Source organism: Rhinoraja longicauda, chromosome 3 (assembly GCF_053455715.1).
Source record: "Rhinoraja longicauda isolate Sanriku21f chromosome 3, sRhiLon1.1, whole genome shotgun sequence".
In the NCBI taxonomy this organism is placed as follows: Eukaryota; Metazoa; Chordata; class Chondrichthyes; order Rajiformes; family Arhynchobatidae; genus Rhinoraja; species Rhinoraja longicauda.
In genome coordinates, this window is record NC_135955.1 from 35,748,567 (window position 1) to 35,773,115 (window position 24,549).

A 24,549-nucleotide genomic window follows, 5' to 3' on the forward strand; every position below is an offset into this window, starting at 1 on the left:
CAGAAAATTGACTGATGGTCATACATGTCTCCGTTGGGAGAGCAACATTCCAAATTTAAGTAGAAAGGTTCAGCCTGTAAAAGGGAAAACTTGTTGAAGCTGGAACTTTAACATCTTTAATTAAGAAAATAATTCCAATCTGCATACATAAATGGAATTATGGGGTCCTCTAAAACACCACAGTAGAAAAATAAAATATGATGGTGGTTCTTAAAAAAATTCAGGTAAGGCACAACAGGCCAATGTCATCATATCTGGAAACAGTCTCTTTTGAATTAAATACAAGCATGCAAGTTCAATGACAGGGATAATGAAACAATTCTGCATACTTACAAGCTTCAACCTTTGCAAAGGTATCCTGGTAACATCCACTGGACTGCGGTCGGCGACATTCCCAAACCTTGCTTCTGGAATCGTGACAGCACACATCACGTGAGCCCACCTAAACAATACAAGAGAAAATCTGAAAAATGCAGGAACACACAAAAGAATACTGATGGCAATGACCCATTTTTCTGATCTGTCATTCTCGATGTTCCAAATATGACACCAGAGTAATTTTTAAGAATGTTGGCCTGTCAAATCTACATGCCACTTGAATCTATTTTGATTTCATACACAAATTGGTTGCATAAGAGAATAAAACCTTTTTATTCCACTCTGTCAATTCATCTAATTTCCAAGTCTATCCATGTAGTAAAGGAGGAAGGTCAACAATAAATTATTAGCTTTGTTATATAGAGGATATGTCACTGCTGAAGGTAAATTATGGCAGTACTTTCACTTATGAAAGAAAGACTCATAATTCATGAGTGTCACAGGTTAGAGAGATTTATGATGGTCATTTCACAAATGAAAGAACGCACGGAACTCATCATTACCAGTGAACTCATCTGTTTATTCTATGGACATCATGCCTTTGAATGAGTTCAGGAACACAAACGCTGGGGATTATTGTTGATGAATATTCTCCTTTCTCCTCACATTGCTTTGCATTAATTTATTCCTTTAATCAATAATTATCATTTTAGTTTAGAGATACAGAGCAGAAACAGGCCCTTGGGCCCACCAAGTTCACGCCGACCAGTGATCCCCGCACATTAAAGTTATCCTACACACTCTAGGGATAATTTACAATTACACTTAGCCAATTAACCTACATACCTGTATGTCTTTGGTGTGTGGGAGGAAGTTTTACGTTGGGAAACGTATTATTTAATGTTCAACTGATCATAAAACTCTCTCAAAAACAATAATTCTACCTTTACTATTTGCCAAATACCAAGAAAAATATTTTGACTTCACAAAAAATCTTAATAATTCCAAATTTAAGTTGCTTTCATTAGGACAGAGGATACAATAACATGATTCATACTGTATTACATTTTATAGGCCAATTGACCCAGCAGATTCATCCTCTTGATGGCCAGCCAGCTCTCACTCTTCTTCACTCACTCAATCACAATTTTGATAAATATTTTTATTAAGCATAAGTACATATTAATAAATTATTATATCTTATACATTTCTATACTTTTTTTTTTTTCAAAGAGGAAAAGATAGAGAAAGATAAAATAAAAATAAGAAGTCCAAATTGGAGAAATGAATGGAGTATTAAAAAAGTTATCCATCATTGGAGATATATCGATGATTTACAATTCATAATTCTTCCTCCATTCCATTATTCAGGCCGCGGTCAGGTCCTCGCACCAAGCCATTTTGACCCTTTAAATATACGATAAATGGAGACCATATTCCTCTGAAAAGAATCAACCTGTCCATAAGTACAAGTCTCAATCTTTCCAGATGGAGTGTCTCCGACATTCCTGTAATCCACATTTTAATTGTGGGGGATGTAGGACCTTTCCAAAATTTCAGTATTAATTTTTTCCCAATTATTAAGCTATAATCAATAAAAATTCTTTGATTCGTTGTTGTTAATTGATCTGTTTCTAATATTCCCAGTATTATTAAATTTGAGTCAGGGGTCAGCTTCATATTAATCACATTCGAAATTATTTTGAATGTTTCTGTCCAGAATTTAGTGATTTTTTCACAGTTTGTAAATATATGCGTTAAATTAGCTTCCAATTGCTGACATTTATCACAAATGGCAGATATATTTGGAAAAATACTGTGTAATTTAGTTTTTGAATAATGTAGTCTATGTAATATTTTAAATTGTATAAGAGAGTGTCTAGCATTTAGCGAACAGTGATGTATGTGTTGTAAACTTTCATCCCATATCTCAGGTCTAATAATTTGACCTAATTCATTTTCCCATGACTGTCTATATATTTCTGTCGTTGGAGCGTCGTTTTCCAGTAAAATATTATAAATATATGATATCAATTTTTCTGTATTTGGGTGTTTATTTAGACATTCGTCTAAAATCTCTGTCTTTCTATTTCTAATTTCATATGTGTTTGCTTTTACATAATCTCTAATTTGTAAATATCTAAAGTAATCTTTTGAATGTAATCCATAAATTTGTTGTAATTCTTGAAATGAAAGGAAAAAATTTTCCCTATAGAGATCTCCCATCTTATTTATTCCACAGTTTTTCCATTGTAAGAAACCTTTATCTATCATTGAAGGTTTAAATGTGATATTATTTACAATAGTAAGAGCTAGTGGTATACATTCCAATTTTAATGTTTTCTTTATTTGTTTCCAAATACGTATTCCACTATCTATTATAAGATTTTCACTATAGGTTTTCTTACTTATTTTATTATTGGCGAATAAAATCGAACTAATTTCAAAGGGCAAACAATCTTCTTTTTCCATTTTTAACCAGGTTGGTTGTATATCTGTCTCTACTAACCAGAAGTTAATATTTTTAATATTGACTGCCCAATAATAAAACATAAAGTTTGGTAAAGCTAGACCTCCATTTATTTTTGCTTTACATAAGTGTTCTTTTTTTATTCTATGGCTCTTATAATCCCAGATAAAGTTAGTGACTATGGAATCAATCTTTTTAAAAAACTTTTTAGGAAGATATATCGGAATCATTTGGAAAAGATATAATAATTGTGGAAGAAAAATCATTTTTATTGCATTAATTCTACCTATCATTGAGATTGGTAATGTTTTCCAATATAAAATATTTTTATTTAATTTGTTCAATAAGAGCGGAAAATTAGATTTAAATAAAGAATCAAATCTTTTTGTTACATAAATTCCAAGATATTTTATTTTTTCGTTTGCTATCTTAAAAGGAAATTGTTGTAATATATGTAGATTTTTTACCCTTATCGGCATAAGTTCACTTTTATTCCAATTAATACTATATCCTGAATATGATCCAAATTCAGTTATTAATTTTAGTAAATTTGGAATGCTAATTTCCGGGTTTGTGATATAAAGTAATACATCATCCGCATATAAAGAAATTTTATTTTCAGTATTTATGGTGTCATATCCATATATTTCACAATTTACCATGCATTTACTCGTATTCCTTAAAAGCATTAATGCTATTTGTTTCCGCAACTTAATTGTGGTAAGTTTCACGTTTTGATCACTCTTTAAGAAGCTTCTTGCAAATTCCCTTTGAATTTGCAACTGTATATAGGTGTCAGAGGTTATGGGGAGAAGGCAGGAGAATGGGATTAGGAAGGAGAGATAGATTAGCCATGATTGAATGGCAGAGCAGATTTGATGGGCCGAATGGTCTAATTCTACTATCACTTATGATCTTATAATCTTATAATATCTTACAGTGCCCTCCATAATGTTTGGGACAAAGACCGATTATTTATTAATTTATTTGCCTCCACAATTTGAGATTTGTAATAGAAAAAATCATATATCGTTAAAGTGCACATTGTCAGATTTTATTAAAGGCCATTTTTATACATTTTGGTTTCACCATGTATAAATTACAGCTGTGTTTATACATAGTCCCCCCATTTCAGGGCAACATAATGTTTGGGACACATGGCTTCACAGGCATTTGTAGTTGCTCAGGTGTGTTTAATTGCCTCTTTAATGCAGGTATAAGAGAGCTCTCAGCACCTAGTCTTTCCTCCGATCTTTCCATCACCTTTGGAAACTTTTATTGCTGTTTATCAACATGAGGATCAAAGGTGTGCCAATGAAAGTCAAAGAAGCAATCATGAGACTGAGATACATGAATAAAACTGTTAGAGACATCAGCCAAACCTTAGGCTTACCAAAATCAACTGTTTGGAACATCATTCAGAAGAAAGAGGACACTGGTGAGCTTACTAATCGCAAAGGGACTGGCAGGCCAAGGAAGACCTCCACAGGAAATGACAGAATTCTCTCCATAATAAAGAAAAATCCCCAAGCACCTGTCCCACAGATCAGAAACACTCTTCACGAGTCAGGTGTTGATTTGTCAATGACCACTGTCCGCAGAAAACTTAATGAACAGAAATACAAAGGCTACACTGCAAGATGCAAACCACTGGTTAGCCACAAAAATAGGATGGCCAGGTTGCAGTGTGCCAAGAAGTACTTAAAAGAGCAACCACAGTTCTGGAAAGAGGTCTTGTGGACAGATGAGATGAAGATTAACTTATATCAGTGCGATAGCAACAACTCGCCGACTAGGTATTGAGGGTAGAGAGTGACTTCCCTGACTCCATGGTCATTGTTTTGGGGGACTTTAACAAGGCCAACCTCAGTCGTGAGCTCCCAAAGTACAGACTTCATGTTACCTGCCCCACCAGAGGGGGTAGGACACTTGATCACTGCTACACTTCAATCAAGAACGCATATCGCTCTGTTCCTCGGGCGGATCTGGGTCTCTTTGATCATTGTTTAGTTCACCTTATTCCGACCTACAGGCAGGAACTGAAATCTGCTAAACCTGTGGTCAGAACAATGAAAAGGTGGGCGAGCGAGGGCATTGAAAAACCACAGTCCTGCTTTGATTGGAATGTGTTCAGGGAAGCAGCCACAAGCCTCGATGAGTACACAGACACTGTGAAATCCTATGTCAGCTTTTGCGAGGCCAGTGGCATTCCCACGAAGACCCGGATCTGGTTCAACAACAACAAGCCCTGGTTTACAGCAGAACTCAGACAGCTTCGCCAGTCAAAAGATGAGGCCTACAGGAGCGGGGATGCAGACCTCTACAGGCAGGCCAAGTACAAGCTGAGAAGAGGAATCAGAGCTGCCAAGGAAAGGTACTCTGAGAAGCTGAGGAGCAAGTTCTCAGCTAATGACACTTCTTCAGTTTGGAAGGGCTTGCAAGAAATCACCAGCTACAAGAGGAAACCCCCCCCCCGCATCTTGGACAATTGTCAGCTGACCAATGACCTGAACGAGTTTTACTGCAGGTTCGAGAAACAGAAACATAATCCTGGGATCCCCCACTCCCCCCCAAAAAGTTTTGTATCTTGTTGCTTTTTTGGTATGACTGTTTGGTAAATCAAATGTCACTGTACCTCGGTACACGTGACAATAAAGGACCATTGAACCATTGAGCCCAGAACTGAACACAATACTCTAAATGCAGCCTCACCAATGTCTCATATAATCGCAACATGACCTCCCAAATTCTATACTCAATATAGACACAAAAAGCTGAAGTTACTCAGTGGGTTAGACAGCATCTCTGGAGAAAAGGAATAGGTGGCGTTTCAGGTTGAGGCTTCTTTTCAGACCCAAATACTGAGTGATGAAGTCCAATGTGCCAAAAGCCTTTTTGACCACCCTATCTGCCCGCGACTCCCTCTTCAAGAAACTATGTACCTGCATTCCTAGATTCCTCTGCTTTATAACACTCCCCAGAGCCCTACCATTCACTGCATTGGTTCTGCCCATGTTAGACTTCCCAAAATGCAACACCTCACATTTTCTGCATTTTCAGCCCACCTGGCCGACCAATCAACATTCTGCTGCAATTTTTCACAACCATCGTCACTATCTGCAATACCAACCACTTTTGTATCATCTGCAAACTTACTAATCTTGCCATGTACGTTCTCATCCAAATCATTGATATAGATGAGAAACAGTAACAGGCCTAGCACCGTACCCTGAGGCACACCACTAGTCACAGATATTGAATTCACACACTTTCAGTCCTTTTGCCACTCTTTTCCAAATCCCAAACTCAATTAGGCAGATGCCTTGTAGATTGTTCTGCTCACTCAAATTCCCCATCTCCATCTTTATTCGTTGCACTATTAGCTATATTTAGTCACAACTTTACAGCCAGCTAGAGCAGAGATGATTAGGTAATTCCCTTGTCAATTAAGCTCTGTGATTTTAATCAATTGAATGCAATTTTTTATACAACCATACTCCACTCACTGTACTCTTCTGAAGAAACTATTTTGGTTTATTAGTAAATGATTTGGCATTTTTGTTTCCTTCACTCTTGAACAGATTTAATTCTCTGACCAAATTGAATATGTCTTAAATGAACACTTGCTGTGGCTGCTGCTTCAACTGCGAGTCTCATTTCTAATTCATAGCTGGCAGACTTTCAGAATTAATGTTCTTTTGTTGTGTGATCAAACATTCTTACAATTTAGCCATGACTTACCTATTATCAGTCGTCTGTTTTAGTGCGCCACCCCTCAAATTGCACAAGCAACAATCCTGCAGAAATAAGGATAAAACATTTGGTAAATCATTTTATCAATACCTTTTCACACAAAAATGTCAATCACTAATATTTCAGTGGCTGTAATTTTACAACTCTGAGCGCAAGAGCTTTACTATCTTATATTATCAGTATGATGCCATTTTTATTTACTCTTTGAATGTTGTACATACAACTTTGAATCGTATACAAACACTTTAGCTATCATCTTCACAAAAGACTATTCATAATATTCTGAAATGTTATTCATAATCTACTAAATACTCTAACAAAACCTGTACATTCAAAATAGGACAATAAATTTGAGCTTCAGCAATATTCAAGTGGAAAATGGAAGGTTTTTCCATAATCTGAAAAAAAAGGCTGTTGGAATAATCAACAGTAAATTGAAAAAAGTATTTGTGTGTTGATCTGACAAATATTTAACTATGGAAACAGGTGAACGTGAATGGAATTTTCTAACAAAACACAACTTTTGAAAATAGTTAATAAGGAACAAAGATACCACAATTAATGAAAGGAGGTACATTATTACAACTGAAATGATACCTTTGAGTTATCTTCTTGGATTCTTGAGTAGAACTGCCCTTCATAAATATTTTAACACCAAACTATTTTAAAGCAAATTTAAGCCAATGATATGCATTGGGAAGGATGAGGAGGGGGGGGGGGGAGCAAGGGCATGGTGCTTTTGTATAATTAACTAGAGCAAGGTAACAAAATTGTGAGCAAATTAACACACTCTTACGTTGGGGTCACATACATGCCCTTCCAAAAATCAACCAATACACATTTTTTCACAATATTTCCAATTTAAATTAATCCACAGAAATGAATTTGATGTGTTTTACCTGCAATAAATCTTTCTATTAGCACCTATGCATATTAGCTATGATATTAGCACATCACATGGCACCTTGGGATGAAGAAACTCAACATGGTGGCATCCTACAATTCCCGGTGCACATCAAAAGATAACCTTTACATTTTATCGTAACATGGTCCTTACATGGCCTGCCTTTGCAAACTCTTGCATTTCAACTACGTGAATCAAAGGGTAATTAATGTAGGATGCGTATTTATTGCGACTGTTAGAGTAACTCAAAGTGTTTAATTTGAGGAAGACAAAAAACAATTAAGTCATAAACTGTTTATTTTTAATTCCTTAACTATAAAAATAAAAAATAAAAATCAATCACATCTTCCACAATTACAGGCTGCAAGTATAGTACAGCAACTAAATAGACAAATGGAAAAAGATTTAAACAACAATTCAAAGAAGGTGTTATATTTGTAAAGCATCAAAGCTGGTGACAAATGTACAGGGGTGATTTTCTAATGTATTGTGTATACATTAAGATGAGCAGCATGGGAGGGCTTATTTCTGTATGAATAAGGACATTAAAAGTATGTGCTCACTGCCTTTTAATTAGTTAACAGTCAGCATGAGAGACAGTAGGTAAACAAAGAGAGTGGCAAGTAGAAATAGAGTAAAGAACAAAGCAAGCTCTCTCCTTGACTGTATGGGAAGACAATAAAGACTAATGAACGTCACAGAACATCATGAAAATAGTGACGGAATTATTCCCGTAACAATGAATAACCAGACCCAGAATTGAGATCAGATAAGACTTCCCTTCACCCCCTCATAGAGTTTACAGTAGATGTAACAGTGACACTAAAGACCCGTTTTTGAGGAATATACAAGTAGAAACTATTAGTATTCAGGCTGGGCAACCCATTCCTTTCTCAGTGCAGGCCTTGGTGGAAGGAGGGTTACAAAGCACAGGGCCAATGATGCCTATAATGACAGATAACCAGATCATTTTTATCTGATTGGATCTATATTGATAAAGTATAAAGATTGGGGACAACGTGTGAACCATCTTCTCCCATTATTTTAGTTTAGGTTATCTATTATCACATGAACAGAGATACAATGGAATGCTTGCAAGTAGAAGATCAATCAGGGCTCCTGTCTGACTTTATGTTCAGACAGCGCGAGTGTTCGTTTGGCATTAGCACAATCGCAGCATCTCATTCACTAGACTATAATGTAAAAAGTATGTTTTTTGTTCTGAACATTACCAACTTGCTTTGGAATTTTTAAAAATGACTTGCATTTATACAATGTCTTTCAAATCTCTTCCGAATGACCAAAATTGATTGACAGCCAAGGAAGTATTTTTGAACTGCAGGAACCAGAACCGCCAATTTGTGCATACCAAGCTTCCACACAGGTCACCACGACAAGGATGTTCACAACACATCTAGTTTAGTTTAGAGGTACAGCGTGGAAACAGGCCCTTCGACCCCCTAGTCAGCGGCGACTAAAGATTATCCGTACACTAGTTCTATCCTATCCTACATACTAGGGATAATTTACATAAACCAATTAACCTATAAACCTGTACATTTTTTTAAATGTGGGAGAAAACCCATGCAATCACAGGGAGAACATGCAAACTCCGTACAGACATTGCCCTTAGTCAGGATTGAACCCAAATCGCTGGCGCTGAAAGGCAACACATCTACCGCCGCGCCAATGTATCGTCCGTTGAGCCACGATGCCGCCCCACTGTGCCACCCTTGCATTTGCAGATGGCACAAAACTTTGTAGCCAAGTGAAAGGGCAACAGTAACAGATTTCAATGAGATATTGACACGCTGGTGGAACAATTAGTTAAAATTTAATAACGTGCAAAGTGTTTTATATTTTAGTTAAAAAACAGAAGAAGCAATATAAAAACTACAGGGCATATTTCTAAAACAGGTATAGGAACAGAGGGATGTATGTGTGTGTAGTTCAAGAACACAGTTGGGCAGGTTGACAAAATGGATAAAATAGTATTAGATTCTATGCGTTAGAGAGGAAGAGAATACAAAGAGCATTATAAAACATTAATTAGGCACATATAAAGCATTGCATCCAGTTCTGGGTGTCAAGCTTGAGAAAATGTGTCAAAACCTTAAAGAGAGTGTAGAAAGAATAACTGAAATTAGATTAAGGTATTAAAAAACATGGAGGCAAAAAGACTCTGCAGATGCTGGAATCTTGAGCAATATATAACCTACTGGAAGAATTCATTGGGTCAGGCACTATCTGTGGAGGGAAATCGACAGATAATATTTCGGACTGGGACACTTCTTCAGACTGAAGAAGGGTCATGATCTGAAACATCGTCCGTCCAATTCCCTCCACCTTTTTCTGCCTCGCCTGCTGAGTTCCTCCAACAGATTGTTTTTGTTTTGCTCAAAAAGCATGCCAGTAACAACAGAATTGGAAGCAGGGGTCACAGAATGAAAGAGATCACAAAAGGACACAATATAACCTGACCAAAGTGTTATTTCAAAGTGTGATTGGTTTGGATTTGGAACGCACTGCCAGGGTTTAGAGAGATGCCTGATTAAATTGTAGTGTTCAAAAGAGAGCAATTTGAGTACCAGAAAGGAATGAATTTGCAGATGTATAGGGACAGAGACCAGCTGAAATGTTCACACATACAGCCGATAGACATGTGGTGCTGAATCTCACAGTGCTGTACCCACATTCTTTGGATTTTGTACCCCAAATAACATGAATTAGCTCGATTCTACAAGTTGGGGAAATTGTTTGCTTCACTGGGCCTTTCAGAACATTTCAGCAGAAATTGTATTATTTTCTCTTTGCTTTGATGCAGTCATTGCCCATGAGGCAATTCAGTCCTGTGTTACCAACACCAATTGCTTTGTTTCTTGGTCTCGTTGCTCTGTCAAGTGCACAATTTTCCTTTCAACTAATATATCACAGAGCATGCCTTTGGCCCTTGGCTGTATTTTTTTTTCAGTCTGCAATTTCAATGTGTCCTGGGTTCAAATTTTTCACTCAGTGCATACAAACAACACTCATGCACCATGACATTGCGCTGTGTGAATGGCATTGAAAAATCTTGAGGAGGATAAAGGGCTTCACATTGTAGCTCTCCTCTTTGATCATTGAATGGTTTTTGCAGACTTTCTGAAGTGCAGTCTAGGGTTATTACTAAAAGACTGAAGTATTAATATTTTTCAATGTATTTTTTGAAAAGTAAGAATGTAAATAGGTATCAGAAAAGTATGTGGAGTCAGATTGCCTTTACTCTTTTCTGGGAGTGCTGCTAAAAGTGTTTGCGAGCAGAATTTTGGCTTTCCCATCTGCTTCAGGTGAGGACCTCTCATACATCCAGACATTTTCATAAATTGGATGGTAATAGCTTTAGATATGGTACAATAATACATAACTCAATGAAAAATTTAAAATGCAAATGTTGGAAAACCAAAATTAACTACCATGTTCTAAATACTCAGCAGGTCAGGAATAAATTTACTGTTTCAAGTCAAAAACTCTTCGTCAGAACTTTGACCTGTAATATTAACACAGTATTTCTTTCTTCAGATGCTGCCTAACCCATAGAGTGTTTCAGCTTGTTCTGTTTTTCTGACAGACTTCTCAGGTTCTGGAATTCAGGGCACTGGGCTTGCTAAGGATTGTCAGAGCTGATAAGACAAATGAGATTTTTTTTTTGTCAGTCTGGAAGTCAAATTTGTTGCTTTCTATGTAACAGCCAGTGGTTGGCGGGATTTCACATTTTGGAATCCAACTGGAGTAAAATGCCCCACGATCCGTCCGGTCTCCAATTTGTTCGGAATTCCCAACGGTTCAGCATTTGGCTCGCTCATTAGTTAGGAGTGTGAGCGGTGGGTCCGGAGTATGTGGGCTGGATGTGCAGCTGGAGCAGGAGGTGGATGGCCAGACCAGGTGGATGGCCAGAACCAAGGATCCAGAGTGTGGGCCTGTTGTGCAGTCTGTGTCAGGAACACTAGGGGTTAGAACTTACTGGATTCTATTGCCCGTTTCTTGTAAACTCACCGGATCCACTGAAAATATTATTTTTATCATTTTTATCATATATATACAGCCGGAAACAGGCCTTTTCGGCCCTCCAAGTCCGTGCCGCCCAGCGATCCCCGCACATTAACACTATCCTACACCCACTAGGGACAATTTTTACATTTACCCAGCCAATTAACCTACATACCTGTACGTCTTTGGAGTGTGGGAGGAAACCGAAGATCTCGGAGAAAACCCACGCAGGTCACGGGGAGAACGTACAAACTCCTTACAGTGCAGCACCCGTAGTCAGGATCGAACCTGAGTCTCCGGCGCTGCATTCGTTGTAAAGCAGCAACTCTACCGCTGCGCTACCGTGCCGCGGGTAATCAATCTAATTCTATTTTGTAGCATGCAAACAAGTGAAATAAAAGCTTGTTAAAGTATTAAGGAACATCCAATAGTTCTGGTAAATCAGCTAGTCCGGCATCAGAGTGTGACGGTTTCCAGATTACCCGAGTTTTTATTGTAAAACTATTTGATGGCGAGTGTGCCAGTTCCATGTATTGTTTAGAAACTGTGTAGAACAGTGGAGATCTGCTGCCTATTATGCTCAAACTAATTAGCACTGATGTAAACATGGACTGAATAGCTTCCTTATAATTTCCAAGGTTTATCTTAAAGCCATAGTGCAGAACCCTCAAATCCTATTGGCCAAACTTTGTTCAGTGCTTGAGGCAAAAAACAAAACTCCAAACCTTACATTTTCCAACCATTCAATATAGACTGACAATGATGAAAAATGAACAGATTTACATTCAACTAACCAGAGGTCCTAACATTTACCAATTGCTCAATGGAATCATTTACATTGTTGTTTTTCATACTGCAAAAGCAAAATAAATTCTGACCTGATTGTCTTATGTGGATGCCCATATTGAGATTGAGCCACAAAGATATGACTCCTGTTCGGGTATCTACCTTGGATGACATATAACTTACAGTACACGGGTAATCAATCTAATTTGCAGCCTATGGAAGCAGGGTAAACAGTTACGTCACATGAATAAACAATCAAAATATGTCAGCTTGATTCATCAAATAGCATTCTTGAATCTAAAACAAAGTCAATTGTTTCAGTCCTTCTCTCCAGAGATGCTGCCTGTCCCGCTGAGTTACTCCTGTATTTTGTGTCTATCTTCAGTTTAAACCAGCATCTGCAGTTCTTTTTTACACCACGATTGTTTCATTGTCAGTCTCTGGAGAAAAGGAATAGGTGGCGTTTCGGGTCAGCACCCTTATTCAGACTCTAAAACTTCATGAGTCAATGGCTTTCACTGGTTAAGACCCTGACATTTTGCATATTGTAGAGGCTAATTTAAAAGCAAACACTGCGCATTGTAATTTGTCTAGCTTGGAAAAAAAACAGCATTCACGCCAGATCACTGGCGGTTTCGCACCAGTTCTGCCCTGTAAGATTCAGTTGACGATCATAATATGGCAGCTTCTGAACAGTAGCAGATAAACATGCACATGGCGACATTTAGGGCTTTGTCCAGCCTTTTTAAAAGCATGGGCGAGGGTCCAGGTGTTAGTGGAATTTCAGCTTGTAGCTCATCAACAGCATTGCACACAATCTGCAACTCATTCTATTCATGATGAGAGGTGATTATTTCCAAATCAACATTCAACGACCCAATAGTGTGGCAGAGGTTACAACTGTTATTGCAGCACTAGAAGATACCACCTAACATAGGAGTAGCATCATAAAAGCTGAATGCAATGCAAACTCATTGCTCCAGATTCACTGTTGCCATGATCTTTAAGGAGAGCTGATTTTAGCTATCAGTCCACAAGCAGACTGCTGTGCTTAATGAACCTCTGCCCTGGGCAGTCCTGTGTAGTATATGGAATACAGATCTGGTGTCCTTTCTCACAATGGCAGCATTTCTCATTGTGATCCTGAGTGTACCTCAACCAGCTGGCCCAGAGTACTGTCAATCCCAGTTAGATAGTACAGTCTGAAGCTGGGCATCTAAGCTTGAAAGTGTCACCCTTCCACTACAAGGCAAATGTGCATTTTTGTTTGGTTGAATGTTTGGTTCTAGCCTCTAGCCTTTTTCTGAGAAAGGATCTGGGGTTGGAGAGAGTCCAGAGGAAGTTTACGAGAATGATCCTGTGGATGATTGGGTTAATATTGGAGGAGCATTTGATGGCTCTGGGCCTGTACCTGTTGTACTTCGTGGTCCGGTATCTGTTGTACCTTTGTTATGACCCTGGACGGACCACAAGTACACGTGTTTAAAAGGTTATAATGCTGGAGCTTAAATCCAGGCTGTTTATTCCGTGGCCACCTGGAACCAGAGTGCCCACCTAATCCCCTCAATCTCTTATATACACGTTGCTACACGTTACAACACAGGCAAACAAAGTAGTCCTTGTGATACAACAATGTAGTCCTTGCAGTATCACAACAGTACCCACTGGTGATAAAGTTGGCTAACTAGCCTTGTCTTGCAGAGGTTGATGGGAAGCTTGACTAAAGAAAATGTGGCTAAAAAAAAATGTGTGTACTGCAGAAGTCAAGCCCAGACAGCTAATTTGGTTGCAGAGATACTTAACTATTGTGTTGGTTGCATGGAAGTTGTTAATGGCTGAAACTGCCTTTCATGTCTGGTTACCCTAATGTGATAACTGCCTCTATTGTGTACATGGTTGGATGTCCGAATGTAACGAGGACCTAAACTGCCTTCATGTCTGGGTACACCAATGTGATAATTGCCTCTATTATGTAACTTGAGCACTGGAATTTATGCAGAAAGTTTAGCTCAGATGGCTAACTTGGGGCAGGTTTATTCCATATATGGTAAAGCCACCTGTTTGTGGATTTTGCATGTCACCTCTATAATAAAAAGCTGTATCCTGCTATTGCTGAAGTGGGGGTCAGATCTAGCAAGTATAGCTACGTACTTGTAGCCGGCTCTACCACTTCCCGCCTGGGCGTTAGTGGGTAAGCTTTTTGTGTTTTAAATTGATTAGCGTGGTTGTCTATTTGTTACAAGGTCAAGTGGAGTATAGAAGGATGAGGGGGATCTCATTGAAACCTACCAAATAATGAGAGGCCTAGATAGAGTGGATGTGGAGAAAGTGTTTCTAGTAGTAGGGGAGTCTAGGACCAAAGGGCACAGCCTAAGAATACAAAAATGTACCCTTAAAATGGAAATAAGGAGGTATTTCTTTATTCAGAGGTGGTGGATAGCGGAGTCAGGGGGTACGGGGAGAAGGCAGGAACGGGGTACTGATTGAGATTGATTAGCCATGATCACATTGAATGGCGGTGCTGGCTCGAAGGGCCGAATGGCCTCCTCCTGCACCTATTGTCTATTGGAAATCTGTGGAAATCATTGCCGTAGACGGCTGTAGGCACCAAGTCATTGGGTATTTTTAAAGTGGAGATTGATATTCTTGATTATTCAGTGTCAAATTCAGGGTGCGACACAGTGGAGCAGCGATAGAATTCCTGCCTAACGGCATCAGTGACCCGGTTTTGATCGTGACTACGTGTGCTGTCTGTACGGAGTTTGTACGTTCTCCCCGTGACTATGGTTTCCTCCCACACTCCATAGGCAAACAGGTTTATTGGTTAATTGGCTTTGGTTTTTAAAAAAATGTAAATTGTTCCTAGTGTATAGGATAGTGTTTATGAACGGGGTGATCGCTGGTCAGCACGGACTCGGTGGGCCGAAGGACCTATTTCCCTGCTGTATCTCTAAAGCAAAGTCATGGGGAAAAGGAAGGAGAATGGGATTGAGAGGCAAAAATAGATCAGATATCACATAATCACAAATTTTACTGGCCTTCTCATCACTTCTGGTTATACTTTCCCCGGTGTAAATTTCCCCAGTGTGGGACGAATAAAGGAATATATTACTTTAAAGTATGAGGGACAAATATTTGATCCAATGAAATGCAAACATAAAACATATCTTACAGCTTAAGACGAACCAAAACTTCTTTCAAGGTATATACACCTGCAATATTGAATTCACTAAGCACTTCCTTAAGTCAATCTCCAGAGTAAATTGCAAGCAACTAATGATCTGTTTGAAAAGCACAGATGTATATGACGGTTCCCTGCTATTATAAGGTTTTCCTACGTACAGTCCACACCAGATGCTATTTTTAAAGCCAAACAATTTTACAAAGATGATTGTAACTGCAAATTGCAAGGGGAAGGAAGTCACATATACTTAATCTATAGGAATCATGTGCAGGCTTCATCAGATATTTAGAATTCCAAATATTTTATACCTCAAAATCAAAATATGAACAAGTAACTATGCCTTGGTCATTTTCACTTTGTACATATTATCTATAGCTAGCAAAGTGACAAGAGAAAATCAACATTGTTTTTCTTGGAGAATTATTTTTAGTTTGTCAACATTGTTAATGGTGCTTTAATGAAACAACTGAAAAAAACTACAATGTTACTATTTATAACTTGTTTTATAATTAGGTTAACAATATTGATTTGATATTATCATAACCTATACAACACTGACGCTTGTATATTTTTTATTCTCCCATTTGAATGTGCAAAAACGAATATACGAAACAGTCATGGAAATATCAGCAATGCAGGGAAAGGGCAAAAAATCCTTTCAGAAAAGCTTACCAATGAAAGTAAGAGGCCAATTAAATAGTTCCAATATTGTGGTAAATTGGAGTCATGGATTTTCCCTCAGGTAAAAATGTACGGTTGGAATATCATTTACACAAAGAAAATTAATAAATCACATCACCATTATTGGCTCTGATTTTTCACTTGTGATGATGCTGAAACCATAAAAATTCACTGTCCTTATGCTGTGAAGTCGGCAATTCCTGGAGAATACATTATGCAGAGTTCCAAACACTTCTATCAATAATCCTCAGATTTTACACAGAGCGAAATGCTTAGTGGGTTTCTTCAAAACAAATTTCAGAAATCAAACATTTCATGAGAACCGCATTATTTACCATCTGTTTATGCTGAAAAGAAATTCTGAAAATATGTTTATGTGGCTATAACTTTTAATGATAGGCCAAAAAAACCTTGCCCCAAGGATTCAAATTTCCATATACAGTAGTTTAATTTTCTCGATCAACATTTCACAACATGCTAGATTTTAAATAAAACTATTTATATATTTTAATGTTTATATTTCATCTTTTACCTTTATGTTCCTTCCTTAACTTCATGCTCTGTAATATGTTGAAAAGGTTAATTAAAAATCCCACCTTTCTCATCCTGTTTACTATCTGCAACAATTCTTCACTGTGATTAACTGCTTTGTAAGCTCAGAGGCATAACAGTTGGTGCGATTCCAGAAATCACTTTAAGCAGAGATCTTTCCGCATCTTACATTGGAAATGGGAAACTCCATAGGCAGCATCTCTGGAGAGAAGGAATGGTTGACGTTTTGGGAGAGATTGGACCAGGGGGATAGGATAGGAGTCAAGGGACGTGAAAATTATTTCCGTGGGACTGGAGCAGACAGAAACATTTTACACTGAGAAGTGACCCAGCCAAAGGCTGAGTTTCCTCTTTGTTTCCTTAACGACTATGGAAAATAGCCAACACCCATTTAATATCCTTAGAAGATTATAGTTTATTTGATCTATATATAAAGAGGAGCTCAATTTTCTTATGTCCTCAGTCAATTGTAATTCTAGTTACAGTTCAGTGTGAAGAACAAATTCACAAATTGTAGAAGAAAATGGAATCCTCAATCAGTACATGCTGAACAATCAATCAGAGAACAGCTATTTCAAAATCTAGTACTACGTAATCAGAAAGAGCGACCTGATGATCTAATGATTAAGTGTCCTTGAGGGAACCGTGATTGTAACAGAATTATCTGGAGATGTAACATCTCCATGTGTTGGAAAAATCAATAAAATATTTTGTACCTGTGCTCATGGAAGATGTTACAGAAATGATAGAAATCAACAGGTCTAGAGAATATGAGAACATTACCAAAATTAGTACTTTTAAGAAACAAAATGTGCTGTGAAAAAGTAATGAAATTAAAATTCAATGAATCCCCCGAACCTGATGACTTAAAACCTGGCAATTCATGAAAGATGGCTTTGGAGATAATGAATACACTAGTTGTTTGTTCACAACTCTTGAGTCTAGAACAGTTCTTACAATCTGAAAGGTACCAAATATAACTCCACTAGATCAATGATAGAGGGAGGGGGTAAATAAAACAGGGAACAATTGTCCAGTTAGCACAACACCAATGTTAGGGAAAATGGTGGAATCAGGGCAATCAAGACAATAGAGCTGGATTGGCTGAATTAAATATGGATTTATGAAAGAAAAATTGTATTTAACAAATCTGATCGTTTTCTGAGGTTGCAATGAGATGAATATAAAAGCTTGAAATAGTTGCAGTGGTGTCACTGACTATCAGAAGGCCTTTGATTGGTGGCTACATGAGATCATTAAAGTAAATTAAAACATCTGGTATTGGGGTTAATATATGAATGAATTGAAGATAGGCTAATAAATAAAAAATAAAATAGAGTGCAGGAATAATTTTTTCCATGACTGGTGTGGTGCCACATGGAGTGGTGTCACAAACCTAGCTTTCCACAATCTGTATTAATGATTTGGATTACAAGATCAATTGTAAAATATCTAAGCTTGTTGATGATAACAAAGCTTAGTGGCAGAGTGGATCACAAGGAGTTTGCAGAGAGTTTTAAAGAGTGAAAAAACACTGATTCAGTGAATGTGCAAGGACATGGTGAGTGGAATATATGTGGGGAAGAAAGTGTCCATTCATTTTGGCAGAAAAAATAGAAAGATTAAATATATTTTTGAAGTGTGGAAGACAGGGGTGTTGGTGCTCACAAGGATATTTCATATTCATATTTCATATTTCATATTTCAGATAAAGCGCGGAAACAGGCCTTTTCGGCCCACCAAGTCCGCGCCGCCCAGCGATCCCCGCACACTAACACTATCCTACACCCACTAGGGACAATTTTTTAATTTTTTTTTACATTTACCCAGTCAATTAACCTACATACCTGTACGTCTTTGGAGTGTGGGAGGAAACCGAAGATCTCGGAGAAAACCCACGCAGGTCACGGGGAGAACGTACAAACTCCTTACAGTACAGCACCCGTAGTCAGGATCGAACCCGAGTCTCCGGCGCTGCATTCGCTGTAAGGCAGCAACTCTACCGTTGCGCCACCGTGCTGTTCTTGTACACACATCACTGAATATTAATATCCAGGTACAGCAAACAATTATGTGGGGAAAATAGTACATTCTTAAGAATGAATATACTTACAACAGAGAAAGTGCAGCAAAGCTTTACTGAAATGAATCCTGGGATGGATGAAGGTTTGCCCGATGAGAAGATATGAAGCACTTGATTGTTACTATCTGTCAAAGGGCTAAACTAGGCTTCTTAAGAGCATTTCAGAATCAGCAATGAACTGCATAAATGATGGGAATGATAACATCACAGTACAGAGGTCCTGACTTACTCAGTCTCACAGCATTAGGTCAAACTGCAAAAGGACACCACATCCTGTTTGCCACAACCATCTTCCCTCAGCTGATGAATTAGTGTTCAACCATGCTGAAGATGATTTGAAGAAACCACTGAGGGGTAAAATGTACTGTGAAAGGGTACTTCAATTTCCATTTCCAAGATAGGCTTGGTCTTACTATCGCCAACCCAGCTTGCTGAGTACTCAAAAATATAGCAGCAAATTTAAGTCCACATTAGTGATTAGTGACTCGTGAAGCTGCAGCTCAGGATCTGTGCTGTACAAGAAAAGCAGCATTTAACAGATGGACAAATGATTGCACAACCAACAGATTAGATCAAGGTTCTGCCACATCCAGTCATCAATGGTGGTGGACTGTTAAACCATCAATTAAACCATGACAGTTAAACCAGCAGCCAATTTCGCAATCATGGTTGGAGCAGCACATGAGTACTAAAGTCAAGGGTGCAACCATCTCCAGCTATAAGTGCCAAGTGTGCAATCCATCTTGATTGCTTCCCGTAGTCCTCTGTCATAAAAGTCCGTTTTTAGCCAATTGAAATAACTTTTCCTGATGTAAACAACTGAGATCATGTGGCCAGACATCCCAGATGCAGTACAGATGACTTGCACTCTCAAATTAGCTGCTTTTCTAGCCAAGCAAGACATGTAAAGCTATAAAATTTGCATTTCTGCAGAGGGTAGATCCAAAGATAGGCTGAAGAGCCCAATTTAAGCAATGAAATGAGAAAAAAATAACTTGACATAAGCATTGCATCAATTATTCCTTGTCAAACTGAAGTCAATGGGCATTAGAAGGAAAAATTCCAAGAGTTAGAGGTGGCATCTCATACTTGTAAAACTGGTGCAGTAGTCGGAAGCCGGTTATCTCAGGACATGCACAACGCTACAAAATTACAATTAGGGCAGTATACGAGGCCCAACCATCATGTATTATTTCAGCCTTCCCTCCTTCATCAGGGTAGGAATAGATATTTGCTGATGTTTACATGGTTTTCACCCCATATGCAATGCATCATAAATTGAAGCAATTTATTATGTGTGTGTGTGCAGCGAGGGATAGACTACTGACAGATATGGGCAAGTAAATGACATGTAATGATTATGCAAATACAAGTGCAATGACCACAGACGATTGACATTTAGTGGCACTACCATCACTGAGTTTCACACCATTTTGATATTGGGTAAAATGGCGTCATGACTGATCAGAATTCGAAATGGACCAGCCACAAATACTGTGACTTGAAGGGCAGGTCATAGATTGGGTATCTTGTTGCAGGTGACCTCAACATCCCATCAACAGCATGCCAGAAGTCAAGAGTGTGATGGAAAACTATCCTGGATGAATGCAGCTCTAAAAGTATTCACGAATCCTATTACTAAGGATGAAATATTTTGCTTGACTGGCATACCCATGCTAAAGATTCACTCCCTCACCACCAGCACACCATTTGCAAAATGCTCTAGCTACTTGTCTAGGCCGGTTTGACAGTGTCGCCCAAGCTTATGATTTCTACCATTGAGGACAGGGAATTTCTGCGGCATCTCTATCAAATCACATAGCATCAAGTTACATTGCATCCTGACCAGAAAAGTACCACGGTTCATTCACTGCTTGCCCTAAATCTCAAAACCCCTACCAAAGAACCTATATAGAAGTCAGAGGTTTGGGTGATACTGATGAGTAGTCAAGATGAGTAACTAACACTTTATAGATGGTGTCCACTGTAGTCATGGTAAGCTAGTAGTGGAGAAAGTGAATTTTTAGCATGGGTTAATCAAGCAGATTATATTATTTTCATGCTATCGGGCTTCTTGAATATTGTCGGAGCTGCACATATCCAAGAAAGTAGAATGTATTCCATCACATCACCAAAATGACCACAGCAATTCAAGAAGGCGGTTCACCACCAGCATTAAATCCCGCAATTATAAAGGCTTCTGATGGGTTTACACCTGCAATACTCGCACAAGTCTGGTCTTTCTACTTTAGGACGTAAATATTTGAGAAAGGAGGCGTGCAACGAAGATTTATCAGATTAATTCCGGAATAGGGTTAGATGGAGGGTGATCAATTCATCATTATCCCCGATTCAAAATCCTGCAATTCTAACTAAAATACTGCTACAGTAACTTCATCACAAGGGGTCAGGAGTTATGGGGAGAAGGCAGGAGAATGGAGTTGAGAGGAAGAGATAGATCAGCCATGATTGAATGGCATAGTACACTTGATGGGCGAAATGGCATAATTCTTCTCCTATCAATTATGAAACCATCACCTTCTCAAGGTTAGTTAAAAATGGGTATACTCAAAATAGGGGGCGAGCCAGTCAGAACTAAGATGACAAGAACATTTTTCACCCTGAAGGTTGTGAATCTTTACATTTCTCCACCCAAGAAGACTGTGGAAGGTCAGTCAGTGAAAATATTCATAAAAGATTTTGGCCAGAATTTTTGGATATTAGGAGGATAAAGAGGTATGCAATTAGAAGTGGAAAGTGGAGATGAAATAATTGATGACTCGTAAACGTCATGAATGGTGGAACAGACAAAAGGAGCCAAATGGCCTATTTATGTAATTATTTTTGTGTTCTCAAATTCAAGTCTTGCCACAATAAAGTTAATCAGACACCCACATTCTGCAACTGAATATTTAAAAAAATGTAAAATACAGATACAAGAAACAGATGGATAACATCTATATTAATACAATGGCTACAAGGTAAGTCACTCACATTCTGACTCCTCAGAATCTTTCTACTAACAAGTCAGAAATGTAGCTGGATAGATTCCACTTGCTTTGAAGACTCAAAGTTCAACAGCAAAGCAGCTCACTTGATTGACATCCTATCCACCATCCGATAAACTAACTCCCACATATCAGTGCATCGCTCACAAAATTCACCAAGGCTGCTGCTGCCTAGATATGTGATCATTTTCATCCAGGGCAACAAGAGCCATAGCTGCACTGCACTGATGCTCCAGCACCCACCTTAACTTGCCAATATATCATTGTTTTTTCATCATGAACAAGCACAGCAAACCTAACTAATGTGGTTAACTTCATCATCAACGATGTCACTTTGCCCTCACTCAGCACCTAATCTACAATCCTGGCAACAATTGGGATCTGTTGATAGCACTTGGCTCATCATGTGTAATATAGAGGACCATAGTGCTCGACAAAAATATGCACAAGAGAGTAAAAGACTATGTAATTTTGAAATTCTTAGCATCAGTCAAAGCAATGCAATGCAATGCAGTCCACTCTTCAAAAAGCACTTAATTTCCTGTGAAGTACTTTTGGACATTCTGCGTTCATGAAGGGCACCTGATAAATGCATATCTTCCTTCTCCCCCCCCCCCCCCCCCCCCCCCACCATCTTTTCAAAGGAATCCCTGTATTTTAATTCAATTTGCATGCATTAATTCAAAATGAAATGAAAAATGCTTCACAAAATATACAAGAATGAGCCTGCTTTTCAATGTCAGGGAGCCACAGCATCTGACTATAAACTGGAATGATCAAGAGAAATGAATCTGGTTATGGTAAAAGCAAAACCTAATTAAGATTCACACCTTTGAATTGAAGAAGATAAATGAGCATGTCAGTAGCATAATGCATACAGTGAAACCTGTACGAATGGCCAAATCCAGAAAACAAACTTTCAAAAAATATTACTAAGAGTCCAGGATATCTTCAATTATAACAGATATAATCTGAGGTTTTAAAGCACGACTGCAGATTGCTAATTGAGAATGCTTTTAATGCACGTGGATGAATAAGTGCAAGTCGAATACTGTTGTTTATTTGTGCATTCATTTTACTTTTATTCCATAAAAGCCCTCTCTCTGAAAGTGGAGCTGTCTACAGCACTATTTCAGATCTCCATCTATTCAACGAGCTGGCAATTGCTGGTTTGCTGTTATACCGACAGTGGGATTGGGGTTAGACACAAAAAGCTGGAGTAACTCAGCAGGACAGGCAGCATCTCTGGAGAGAAGGAATGGGTGACGTTTCGGGTTGCGACCCTTCTTCAGAATGGGGTGCTGGATGGAAGGTCAGGGGTGAAAGATTCAGGAATTATGGACTCTTAAATTCATGAAGAAATGATCGATGCTAAAAATCATGAGGTTGGAAGGGGGAGATTAACTAACGGCAATAGCCTGGTATTTGGGGGGGGATGGGGTGCGGAAATCAGGGAACTGAGAGCTTTCAGAAAGCGATGGAGAAAATGATTATCCCTTTCCAGTCCTCAGATCCTATCATAGACACAAAAAGCTGGCGTAACTCAGCGGGTCAGATCGCATCTCTGGGGAAAAATAGGTGGATTTTTGGGTCGAGACCCTTCTTCAATCTGCGAGTCAGGGGAAAGGGAATACAGAAAGAGAGATACAGAACAAATGAATGAAAGATATGCAAAAAAGTAACAATGATATGGGAAACAGGCCATTGTTAGCTGTTTGCTAGGAGAGAACGAAAAGCTGGTTCAACTTGGGTGGGGGAGAGACAGAGAGAGAGGGAATGCAGGGGTTACTTGAAGTTAGAGAAATCAATTATTATACCACTGGGTTGTGAGCTGCCCAAGCGAAATATGAGATGCTGTTGCTACAATTTGCGTTTAGCTTCCCTCTGGCAATGGAGGAGCCCTTGGACAGAAAGGCAAATGTGGGAATGGGAAGGGGAATTAAATTGTTTGGCAACTGGGATTTACAACCCAGTGGTATGAATATTGATTTCTATAACTTCATGCAGCATTTTACCTTACTTCGAGCACTTGATGCTCACAATGTAATCTCTACATTGTAAAAAACAAATACGGATTAGGTGAACACTTTCATTTAGTTCACAAAAATGCCCCTTAGCTTCCAGTCACCTTTTACTTCAATTCTGCTTTCCATCTCTGCTCTGACATTTGTCTTCAGGTTTTAACACTGCTATCGCAATGTGCAATATAAACATAGCACAAAAAGTAAGGAAAATTGTGTTTGGTAGATTATTTATTTGTTGTAACAATGCTTCTTGGCAATAAATCTTATACCGTTGGAAAGCCTGTTTATTTCCCTTTTAAATGGTGCCACATTTGTAAGGAACATGCATTTGTGGGATGAGCAGCAGAGCTGAGTATGTGGGTTGCGCCCATGAAAAATCTGCCAAATCTTCTCTGCCAATGCCAAACAGCTTATTCTGCCATTGACTCTTGTTCGGTGATGTTTGGTGGATTGGATGATTGAAGTCTGAAGAAACAAGACATATTGGCAATTTAACAATTTATTCATTTAATAAACAGGAGCCTCAGTAGCGTGTGGAAGAACCATACACAGCCACAACAGCCTGGCACCTCCTCCTCATGCTGGTCACCAGCCTGGTCACACACTGTTGTGGGATGGCATCCCATTCTTCAACCAGCATTTGTCGCAAGTCAGCCAACGTGGTTGTGTTGGTCACTCTGGCACGAACAGCACGCCCAAGCTGATCCCACAAGTGTTCAATGGGGTTGAGGTCAGGACTGCTGGCAGGCCATTCCATCCT

At 38.6% G+C, this 24,549-nt stretch overlaps 1 protein-coding gene across 3 annotated transcripts in view; it reads right to left on the reverse strand.

Moving 5' to 3' along the window:
* Window positions 1-24,549, reverse strand: part of LOC144591911 (lysine-specific demethylase 4C-like) — a 265,572-nt gene that overhangs the window by 74,687 nt on the left and 166,336 nt on the right. For all 3 annotated transcript variants that reach the window (XM_078395927.1, XM_078395926.1, XM_078395928.1), the window contains exons 16-17: window positions 6,530-6,585; window positions 334-442 (exon numbers count right to left, since the gene is read on the reverse strand). In XM_078395927.1, the coding sequence (XP_078252053.1) occupies window positions 334-442; window positions 6,530-6,585 (165 nt within the window). The remainder of the gene's footprint in view (window positions 1-333; window positions 443-6,529; window positions 6,586-24,549) is intronic.